This window comes from Stegostoma tigrinum, chromosome 8 (assembly GCF_030684315.1).
Source record: "Stegostoma tigrinum isolate sSteTig4 chromosome 8, sSteTig4.hap1, whole genome shotgun sequence".
Taxonomy (NCBI): domain Eukaryota; kingdom Metazoa; phylum Chordata; class Chondrichthyes; order Orectolobiformes; family Stegostomatidae; genus Stegostoma; species Stegostoma tigrinum.
The window spans coordinates 1289914-1301989 of NC_081361.1; the positions used below are offsets into that span (position 1 = coordinate 1289914).

The 12076-nt window shown below is 39.5% G+C and overlaps 1 protein-coding gene across 1 annotated transcript in view; it reads left to right on the plus strand.

Moving 5' to 3' along the window:
* The window catches only part of LOC132209912 (ral guanine nucleotide dissociation stimulator-like 1), a 143921-nt gene that overhangs the window by 38544 nt on the left and 93301 nt on the right, over positions 1 to 12076 (plus strand). Inside the window, exons 19-24 of the mRNA XM_059648224.1 lie at positions 1432 to 1518; positions 2080 to 2112; positions 3952 to 4103; positions 5834 to 5893; positions 8370 to 8544; positions 10300 to 10515. Coding sequence (XP_059504207.1) covers positions 1432 to 1518; positions 2080 to 2112; positions 3952 to 4103; positions 5834 to 5893; positions 8370 to 8544; positions 10300 to 10515 — 723 coding nt within the window. The remainder of the gene's footprint in view (positions 1 to 1431; positions 1519 to 2079; positions 2113 to 3951; positions 4104 to 5833; positions 5894 to 8369; positions 8545 to 10299; positions 10516 to 12076) is intronic.

Genomic DNA, 12076 nt, shown 5'->3' on the forward strand with positions numbered 1-12076 from the left:
TAGGTTTGCTTTTATAATCAAAAATGTGTGCTCTGCGTGATGATTGTTTTTGTGGTGCAAAATTCTGTAAGTATACAGGGGAAAATGTGAGTTCATGATTGGACAGTTGTATAACTTCCATAAAGCTTTCTCCCAGATTATGCAGTGAATGACAGTGCATGGTTTGCTAATCTTGCAGCATCTTACACAAATGTGCTTTGGCAATGGTGCAGGGCACCGCAATAGTTCTTGCTGTGAGTACATTAATGTTCAAGACACAAAAGCTCCAAGTATGAACAGCAGGTTCACAGATGACACAAGAATTGGAGCGGTAGTAAGTAGCAAAATGCCTTCGTTTCTCGGCACACATTGTTCCAGCTGTGGCTCAACTAATGTTATTTACAGTTCCATCATTACTTCTTTGCTCTTATATTCAGGCAAGTATCCAATATTTTATCAACTTATCCACAGGTCCTCCTGCCTTCAAGAATATGTTTATGCACACACCAAGGTCCTTCTGATCCTCTGTCATCCAGACCCAAAACATCAACTTTCCTGCTCCTCTGATGCTGCCTGGCCTGCTGTGTTCATCCAGCTCCACACCTTATTATCTCATTGAACATATATTGTCCTGACTTATTAGACTCCCAAAATGCTTCACCTCACACTTTTCTGGATTGAATTCTATTTGCCTCTGTTCAAGCCTTCTAACCAGCCCATATGTGTAACCCGAGAGACTAAGGCTTTTTGCTGTTTACAACCGTCCAATTCTTGTGTCATCTGTGAACCGGCTGTTCATACTTGGAGCTTTCGTGCCTTCAACATTAATGTACGCACAGTAAGAACTATTACTGTGTCCTGTGGTATGCTGCTGGATGAAAGCATCAAGTTGCCGAAAAGCCCCTCAAAAATCGCATTTACTTCCTGCCACAAACCCAATATTGGTTCCAATTTGCCAATTCCGATAGATCTCCTAGGCTGTTAGGTTCTTAACCAACCCACCGTCTGAGACCATTAAATTATTTCTTTGGGTAAGAGAGGTGTCCTATGAAAAGACATTGAGAAGAATTATATTCTTGAGTTTAGAAAAAAAATGACATTTAAACTTGTTGAGACAAAGTTTTGGAGATCTGGTGAGGTAAATTGTTTTTATCTTCAAGCGAAATTGCACACTACGTAGAACATTTCCAATCTCCAAATGATGAGGTTACACAAATATTGAGTTTGGTTTCCAGTTCACAGATCAGGGATCAAACGTTGAACTTGCCTGGCCTTTATAGATCTAACTTTGCATTCCACTGTATAACTGTCTAAAATTTTGAGTCCTAAATTTTGATTCTAAATAGATTTAGTTGTATGATCAAGGGAATAAATAAGACATGGAGTAGTAATTTTGAGAAATAGGACAATGAGTTCACAATGGATTAAACAAATTCACCTCTCTTTTTCCAGGATATTGTTCAGGGAATTGTGCCGTACCTGGGAACTTTCTTAACAGAATTTTCAGCGCTGGATTCGGCTTTCCCGAATTACCATTCAGTAAGTCTCTCTTACAAGATTTGGATTCCTTATTTGCTGATGAGCGCTATTATTATGGTTTCATTGCAAGCTGCTTGTAGATGAGAATCAAAGCAATAAAAAAATGAATGAGCTTGATTAATAATCCCAATCAGAATAATTTGATGCTTTGTGCTGTGAATCAAACAATTTGTAAACAAAGGAACATGCAAATCACTTTGCAGTTAATTGAATATGGGTTTAGTTTTTCAAAAGGTTGGATAAATTGCACATCATTTTTATTCTGTACAGGTAAATTGGTTACCTGGATGTCACTGCCTATTGAGCAGTTGAACAGCTGAGAATGTCTTCAGCTTGGTACTGATCTACTTGACTGGAGCAAAGGACTCTATGTAGTGTCCAAGATATGACCTGGTGGTATGATAGATCATTTGTGATTGGCCTTTGACGATATACTAAAACGGAACCAAGTTTACAGAGCTTGTATTTCACTTCTGATCTTTTAAATTTCATGATCTTGTAGTACTGTTTGACCTTTGTACATTTGAATTAATTTTCTTTGTCCTTGTCTATCTCTTACAGAATGGCTTGATCAACTTTGACAAGAGACAAAAAGTTAGTACTGAAAATTGCACTGTACAAAATGTTTGGAATTGTATGAAAGGGGAAAAGCATGCTTTTCAATCTTGTGCTGCTTTATTTGCTTGATGGGGGTGTAGGGGGAGTCCCCAACAGCATCCTAAATGTATATGGTCACTAATAAATCCAATAAAGAATTAAGGAGATGCTTTGTTGCTCAGAGCAGCCAGAATGCAGAAGCTGCTGCTACCAGGACTCGTTGAGAGGATGAGCACAGATGTATTTGAGAGAAAGTTAGATGTCAGAAAGGACACAACGGCATATTTAGAGTTTGAAGCAAGGTGGGAGAGGTGTATAGATCAGCATGGAGCAGTTCAGTCAAATAGACTGCTTTTGCGCTGCTAATGTGCTGCAATTTACCTTTGAACAGTCACAGCCATGTACAGGATATGCTAGGCGTTATGTGAATGAAGATGTTGTTCAAATAATCTCAGTGTCATGGAAGCTATTTCATTATTGAAGACACTGGGTAAACAATCTCTCCATATTAGTATTTTCCTTTATATGAGAGGCATCATTTCATCATGGGATGTCAGAAATTGAGGGAGTGCACCTGTTTGGATTCTCACTGACTGGGCAGTATGTTTTACTCCATATTTCTGAATTTGGTAATACCAAATTCTCAAACATCCCTGTTGTCATGGCTACTGTTGAGGGTATCATCAAATCCCTATAGTGTGGAAACAGGCCATGCGGCCCAACAAGTTCATAGGGCCACTCTGAAGAGGGTCCCACCCAGACCCATTCCCCATGTCTAACTCACTGAAGCTAAATATCCCTGGGCACTACGGGCAATTTAGCATGGGCAATCCACCTAACATGCACATCTTTGGACCTTGGGAGGAAACCAGAGCACCCAGAGATAACCCACTCAGATTGTATTTTCATCTTGTACTGCAACATTCAGCAGGCAACCTGAGAATATGAATTTGAGAGGAATTTGACCTTATGGCAAACAATGAATTCTTGCTTACAGAGCTGTAACTTGAGGTCCCTATGAATAGAATAGGTTCCGATCAGAAGCAGCTGATGCTGAATTTGCCAAACTGGGCGATGTGATGTAAAATCAGCTGGGTGGTAAAATAGGCATCCAACGCTGTGTGACTCCAATTCACCAGCTCGGAATGTAATCTGTCAAATGGCCCGCCATTTGTCGTGGCTGATGTGGATGTAGTGAAGTGTTTCTTTTCACTGACCTGTTGAAAACTGGCTGGCACTTTACAACTTGGCAGTAACATGTTGTCAGAGTTTGACTTAGAAAGGTCTGCCCCTTTTTACATGTCAAATTGTGACAAGATTCAACCAAGAAGCCACTGTGGTTGAAAGAAAATAGTCCAGTAACTTCGAGCTGCTCATGGTCCATTCAATTTCATGGTGGTGCAACCTTGAAAAATTAACTCAACATTTTCACCGTCTGTCTTGGTATCAGTTACTATAGATCAGCCACTTATTTTGTACTTGGCAGACTTCCTTTTGCATGGATGAATGATCTTTCATAACATTTCTTGTCTTCACCCTAAATCAGCTTATGGTTCTTAAATGAATCATTTTTAAAAATAATCCATCTTTGAAGCACTGTTTTGGGAGTTAGTGTCCTGAAACCATCCTGGATAATTTGTACAGAAATATCTCCTTCAAAAATCACGTTCGTGTCATTTATTTCCAAAGCAGAAATATTTTTGTGACATGATGTACTATGCACTTTGAATAAAGTTATCGATGCTGTTCAAAATACCATGGACTCGGATTTAGCAGGAGCAATTATAGCAGTTTAAACTTGCTTTAACAGCTCATTATTTATTTGTGTTCTTTCAGGAATATGAAATAATTTTGGGTATCAAATCCCTGCAGTTTGCTTGCTCATCTTACACCCTTCGTCCAAACGAGAATTTTCTAGACTTGTTCTTTCTGCAACAATACTTAAGTGAGGATAGCGAGTACGTAACTGGTATTGTAGGAGTGTGCAGGTAAAACAGTTAAGGGTTGTGTGTGAAATCTTCTCTAGTTATAATTGCTGTTTAATGCTAGTGAGCTGCCAGTTTACTTACTGTCTTCCTTTTCCTTGGTTTCAAAGTTTTGACAATGAATTCTGACCTATGAGGATAAAGCCAGTTGCTCAATGAATCAATTCTGTTGTAGTGCATCAAAATGCATTTCAAAGGTATATAATAGTGCAGAGTATACTACCACTAAGCCAATGATTGCAGGAAAATGCAAAAAACTTGATGAGTGACCAATTTTAGCAACATGTCCAAGAGCTCCTATTGTGGGTGCACCTACAAATCCAGATGTAAATTGTACCAGTTTTGAGAAATGTTTCTTTACCTTCCAATTTCTTTTCAAATACATAATCCTATTACTAACATAAAATTAACAATAACCCTACACAATTGGCCAGCATTTTAAAGTATCTTTCAATGGTTGCCTAAAAACATCATTCCCTCATCTCGAAATAGCCACAGTATATTTTTAATAATGCAACCAAAAATAATCTCCAACTGAAAAACAAAACACTTTGCCATTCCTGGACCAGAGTTGATTAAGGAACCAGATTATAGATCACTGAAACTATTTTTTAGTTTTGACAGAGCAGGCTTTGTAATAATTACATTGTTTGAAAACAGTTTGCTTCTTCATAAATTGGTGGACCGAAGTTCTTATATAAAATGTACGTGATGTAGCAATTTACATTCCTGCTTTGAAAATCAAAGCTCACTATTAAGCCCATCCTCAGGCTATGGATGCCCATGTGCAGCAAGCACCTGGCATTATCGTCAGTTCCATCAGTGGCACAGTCAGTATTGGGCCAACGTCAAACATGGTATTTATTTATAACAGTAATTACAAAATGTTACCGAAATTCACTTTGCATGGATCATAAGTTATATTTAAAGTTCTTTTGGACTTCTCGGATAGTTTAGTTGATTTTCGGACAGTTTGTCTGAAAATATCAGCAACAGAAAGTCTGGTCAAGAGATATACTCCTCATTTTACTACCTCCGAGATGTGGCATGTGGTGTTTTAGTCACCTGAAGTGACTGATTCATGACTACCTTTCATTGTTTGACATTGTCTGTACATTCACATGACAGTGTGGATGAGGCCCAGAGAAACTCCTGTATAACTTTACAACCTAATGTATCACCTTCGGCACTGGAAGTTTGATTCTCATGTTTTCCAGTTAACTTTTTTCAAGCCCAGTCCTTGTTAATTTTTTCTGTTCCTGCTGTAGAAATTCGACCATTTTGTTCAATTCCACGTGTTCTGCAAAAAGACTGAGGGGGTTATAATCTTGGTAAAAAATTACGCAAAGGAACCGCAGATGCTGGGAATCAAAAACACAAAGAGAAATTGCTGAAAACATTCAGCAGGTCTGGCAGCATCTGTGGAAAGAAAGCAGAGTTATCCTTCGGGTCTGGTGACATTTCTTCAGAACTCTTATTGTCTTGATCTGCTGTTCATAAAGCAGAAAAGATCGATGTGCCTACAGTGAGAACTTTTGTCGCTCATTAGTCAAAGTAATGTTAAGTGTTCTCCTGCCTGAAATCACGTGCCTTTTGCAAACAAAATTATCATTCTGCAATTTCAAATCTATGTAAATGATTGATTTTGCCATAAATAATAAGAATATTGAACAAAAGCATCTGATTCTTTTTAAATGAATCTTGTCTGAAAATGTTTATTTGCCACCCTGCAGCTCCTCTGAACTCGAGAAACCGCCAAAGCCCAAAAAGAGTGTGTTTAAACGCCTCAGCTGGTAAGTATCCCATGTTAAGCAACGCAAATATCTCATTATTTCCTTTATTATTGGGATGAATGGACAGAAAGGTAATTACATCTGTTCCTTGACAAATAGAGACATTTGATGTGTGGTCATTATTGCTTCATTGGAGTGAGATTTTTTAGTAACTGTTCGAGTAATTTGAGATGATGCAAGGAGTGGTGCTGTTATTCTCACCTCGTGCATGTGTCTAGTGTAGACTGATTGATAGAGATTCTTTGCTATGACCATGAGTGTAGAATGTGGACCTGTGATGAGCTTGGTATTGCCTAGTGATTCTCATTTATCCAGAGAAGTTTCTGCACCATGGCTAAATTTCACCGGAATAAATTTGTTTATGAGAGACAAGTAAGCAAAAAAGGTGTTACAGTGAATTAAATTTGCATATTTGTGGGCCTGTATAATGAAAACTAGCAATGTTTAACGATTTTGAGTGAAAAATCAGATTTGTGTTCTACTTTGTGGGCCAGCAGGCAGCAGAAATATCTTCTGTTGAAAAATTATCAGCCATGCTTCTCACATTTGAAGCTCCACCTCAAAATTACTGTCTCAATGGAGTCAAGTTAGGTAAAGGAGAAGCACACGAGATCCAGGCGTTCTTGTACATCAGTCAATGAAAGCAAGCATGCAGGTACAGCAGGTAGTGAAGAAAGCTAATAGCATGCTGGCCTTCATAACAAGAGGAATTGAGTACAGGAGCAAAGAGATCCTTCTGCAGCTGTACAGGGCCCTGGTGAGACCGCACCTGGAGTATTGTGTGCAGTTTTGGTCTCCCAATTTGAGGAAGGACATTCTTGCTATTGAGGGAGTGCAGCGTAGGTTCACAAGGTCAATTCCCAGAATGGCGGGACTATTATATGTTGAAAGATTGGAGCGACTGGTCTTGGAGACTTGAGTTTAGAAGGATGAGAGGGGATCTGATTGAGACGTATAAGATTATTAAGGGATTGGACACTGTGGAGGCAGGAAGCATGTTTCCGCTGATGGGTGAGTCCAGGACCAGAGGACACAGTTTAAAAATGAGGGGAAGGCCATTTAGAACAGAGTTGAGGAAAAACTTCTTCACCCAGAGAGTGGTGGATATATGGAATGCTCTGCCCCAGAAGGCAGTGGAGGCCAACTCTCTGGATGCTTTCAAGAAAGAGATAAACAGAGCTGTTAAAGATAGTGGAATCAAGGGTTATGGGGATAAGGCAGGAACAGGATACTGATTGTGGATGATCAGCCATGATCATAATGAATGGTGGTGCTGGCTCGAAGGGCCGAATGGCCTACTCCAGCACCTATTGTCTATAAAACTCAAATCTCTTTCCATGTGGGTGACGTGAAAGTATGTGTTTGTGTTGTTGTGCATACATGTGTAAAGACTTCAAAGTTATTGTTTTTGATAATTTTCCTGAGTTGGGGATATTATCTTATATTTCTGTTCAATAGGTAAGGACTGACCAGAACTCAGCAAAGTCAGATTTTCCACCACCTACCCGTGTAGAGTTTCAGAGAAGCAAAACCATGCCTTGTTGCTGTGTTGTGCCTTGCAGTGATCTGGACTGTGACATGTGACTATTGTTATATAGAAACCAAGAAAGAGAAGGGAAACACTTATTCACTTCCTAGGATATCTTCTCTTTACATGAGTGTGGATGTTACATGGATGTGATTTAGGCTTCCGTGGCTTAATTGTGATTCTCGAAGTGCAGGCAATCAACATTGCGGCATTATTGTGCAATCTCACATTTCAGCAGCCATCTGCTCTTGCTCCCTGTACTATTTAATGCTTAATATACCAACAATCGGGATTTTCAGTGTGGGAATTTATTTATCATGCCATCTGCTGTACTTCTTTTGGGAGTTTTGGAAAATTTTCGATGTAAATCATGCAATATAAATGCAAATTGCTGAATAGAAATCCTAATGTTTGCAGTACCAATATACTGAAGGCCAAATTCAGAGTACACTGTCCTACCTTACAAAGTGTTGTATACAGTTTTCTATCAATTATCAATGGTGTTACTTTGTTTTACGTTTTATTTTTAATAAACTGCAGCTTTTGGGATGAAATTACATACACATTAGCATGTGGCCAGGTTGGGGGAAATTTTCCACCCTGTGGGTATTCAAATCCACATTTTGCCTTTCATGAGATTGAGGTTGATAGCAAGTTGAACAAACACTGCAAAAAGTCCAGATTCTTGTGCCATTGGAATATGCAAACATTGTAACCTATTCATATACTCCCTAACGATGAGACAATGTAACGGTGTTCAATACTAGTAATGCGAGCTCTTGGTATGAGTGTGCCACTATTAATTTCTCACAGGTCAAATGTGGCGAACATCAAACTCCTGGTACTCACATCATCAATATACCTTCATTCTAGTTTAATTTTTTTTAACAGTTTCTCTAGAATGCAATGACATTTTCATGTTTGTTGTGTCCCCTTTCCCTTGTGCAGCCTGTTTTCAAAGAGAGGTGTTAAAATACACAACACTCAAACTAAAAGCTCTGAGCAGCGAGCATCCCTTCAGAATGAGGATTCAGACAACAGCATTACCGCAGCCAACATTTTATCCGATTCCAGCCACTTGGAAATGGAAGAGCCGAGCACTTCGCAAAAAGCGCTGGAAAAGGTGAGACAGTGAGGCACTCATCACGTAAAATATGTTGTTCTTGGAGACTCTGGTTTGTCTAATAATGTCCAGACACTTTTTTTCTTCTTTCTTTCCTTCCTTTCTTCTGTCTTCCTGCCGTCTATTATCCTGACTACACTTTGGCAGTCAAGAGGATACAAGGGTACTCAGTGATACCGTCCCAGCCACTGGAGCTAGATGGCTGCCTAGCCAATCTCCTTCGCCTTTCTTTTAAGAGCTATTAGCCGAATAGCCATTTTGATGTTTCAGCCAGACTGAAATCCTTAATGTGAATGCCGTTCCACCAAGCATCTTCATAACTGGCTGCTGCCAGCAATTTTCCATCCCAGGTCCCACTTGCCAAAGTTGGGTTACTTGCTTTCAGAACGAAGGCAAGACAGCTGTGCAATTGCCAGCAAAATTCAACCTTTGTGCTGGTTACTGAAGCATTTGATTCCAGAAAAGGTATTATTCGCTCACGAAGTGAGAGCTGATTTTATTTGTTTTTTTTTGAGTTGTGCTGTTGGCTTTGTTTTGCTTAGATATTTTATATGATTTTATACTAATAGCCAAAATATTTCATCTTTAATTATTCACAGCATGTTTAATTTCTACTCAGTAAATTTTAGTGCATGGGGTACATCTGTCGCAGCTTGAAGCGCACTGCCCACAAAAACAGTATTTAGAGTATGTTGGATAAGTCTTGATCCAGCAATTGCAACAAAGTAATGCAGCTCTCTGCATGGAGTCCTCGTGACTGCACCTTTTGTTTTTCTTCAATATTTGGGCTTTGAGCTGTTGATTAGTGCGTTCTCTGCTGAAGACCATTGTATCTTGGGAGATTATCAAAGTTGTGTTATGGTTATTGTTTACAGAATATGTCTAGGACTTGTCCCAGGGATATTTTCATAATGTATTCCCCTAAGAATTGGGCTAAGTATTATTAGGTCACATTTAGGTGTTTTGGAGTGGTATTTCTTTGTTTCAAAATACCCTCTTCCTTTTTATGGATTCTCCTGTTTAGTGTTGTGACTCCCTGTATGTTAATCATAAACTGAGAGCTGCAGTGACTTGGATGATTTCACTTCTGGTTTCTTTAGTTCTCTGCTGTATGGTTTGCTGTTGCTGTCTGTCTTTCTTTCTGCCAGTGGTGCTGTGCCGCACACATTCTGACCTGCACAATGCACTGGTTGGCCCATTCGCAGTCACCTGCAATTCATAAATGTGTGTTTTAACTTCAAACAGTGTAGTTGTATTCAAGATTTCTGTGCGTAGCAGGGTGAAGTGGGCAAATAAATATTTATGTAAGCATGTTCACATACTGTGTGCAAACTGAAACCCCAAAGGTTTATCTGACAAACTTAGAATTGAAGCACCAGTTTACATGGTCAAGTGAAATGACCACAATTATTGTGCCGAAGGAAACTAATTAGTAATTTATGGGCATGCTAAGTACTGAATTGTTGATGTTGACTGAACAGCTAGTAAACACAAGCGGGAGTATAATTCCTCAGAAGTGATCTTTACGGGTAGAGGAAAGAACTGCAAGTTAAATATTTCACAAGACAGCAATGACCAAGAATTCATGTGCAACTTCATGTTCTTGCAATTAGGCTGTCATGCGCAGAATGCCTTCACCTTTGTGGGCAGCAGGAGAGCATATTTTGTGTAATAATATATATAACTGGAAAGGGGGAAGTATCTAATATGCAACAATTGACAAACGTTTTCTTAAACAAAATAATTATTCCACAGTCATTAAGATCCGTGGATACTGCCTCCTCTGGAGGTTTATCCAACAGTGGTGCATCAGCAAAACCAAATTATGACACAGCCAAGTCTGGTAGGCGTGCGGGTTTGGGCAGCTGCTGGTGTGCAACACGTCGGAGGGACAACCGCCAGAATGAGAAAAGCTGCCTCATCCGAGTCAGATTAGAGGAGGACAGAGCACAAGAATTCAAAACTATTTTGGTAAGTCCCTGGACTGTTTGCTGTCGTCATGCTCGGTCCAAATAATTGCCATTGCTCTCTGCCAGTATCGCAAGAGGAATTTTTATCCCAATTATTTGTTGCCATGCAGTCATATTCAGTGTGTATTTTCCACATTGCTGAAGCCTTTTTTGCTCTATGAGAGTGCTTTGACCATCATTTTGATCCTGTTTTGTAATGCAGTAGCAATGTTTAGGTTTTAGGCCTGAACACATTTTCCTTGCATTTCTCCTTTAAGTGTACATGGCAAGGTGCAGCACTCTGTTGCCCCATTTTGGGGACTGGCTGATAACTATTGAAGAGGAAATATCACAAATTAACACGCACCATTAACTGTACAATAAATCAGCAAGGAGTTACCAGATCTTCAGTTAGCTGACCACAGGCACTTTGGTCCATCTGTAAGCCAATCGAGTAATACTAACAGAGATATTGAATATTTCTTTCCTGGCTTTGGCTCATGTGAAATTTAAAAGGCTGGTACATGGAAGAAAGCACATCAAAAATGGGTTGGAGAAGAACATAGAACATTACAGCACAGTACAGACCCTTCGGCCTTCGATGTTGTGCCGACCTGTCATACCAATCTGAAGCCAATCTAACCTACACTATTCCATGTACGTCCATATGCTTGTCCAATGATGACTTAAATGTACCTAAAGTTGGTGAATCTACTACCGTTGCAGGCAAAGCGTTCCAATAGCAAGAGTGCAATCCAAAACAGAATACTTGCCTACTGGCTAGTTCAGGGAAGCCGAAGGAATATTGGCCAAATTAGAAGGCACATAGATTGTTATGTTTGGTCATGCATTTTCCTTGACAGGATCAGTCGTACTCTGATTGTGCCTCCACAGAGGTCAGTGTGATGTGTGGAAATTGCTTCTAGTGTTTAAATATTGTTAACAAACAGCGCCTCTTTACTCTGGTAAAGAGAATATTTGTTAGCTTGTCAGTGAGCTGGAGATGGGGCAGAACCAGCCTAAGATCTGAGGCAGAATTTGGATAAGCAAATGGCAAACAGCTTGTTTAAATTGAACATCTATGAAACACAGAAAACAAAATTCTCAACCAAAATGTCTCCTGATGAATGTGCAACAAATTGTTGCCAACTAATACAGTCATGAGAGGCCAACTAGAGAATCGTGGAATGTTATCACAAAGCAAAAAAAAGCTTGACTTATTGTGTCTGTGTTAAATCTCAGTAAGAAGTAGCTAAATTCGCCACCCACCTCCCCCACCACCACCACCATTGCCCTTTTTAGCCCTGCCCTGCAAATTTTGCTCCATGTAATTATTCAGTCGTCTTATGAAAGTAATTTAATCTGCTTTAACCACCTATTCAGATATTGCAGTTTGGAAAAAGCAGGATTCTTTTTTGTTTTTGGTTTTTCTCCCCACCAATTACCTTAGATTTTGACCTTGGTACATAGTGTCAGAAGGACCAGTGAACAGTTTCCCTCATTTACTTTAGTTAGCCTGAGCAAATGACTGTTCTTCATGATTCTATGTTCTAATCCTCACCCAATTTTGAGTCTATACTGCC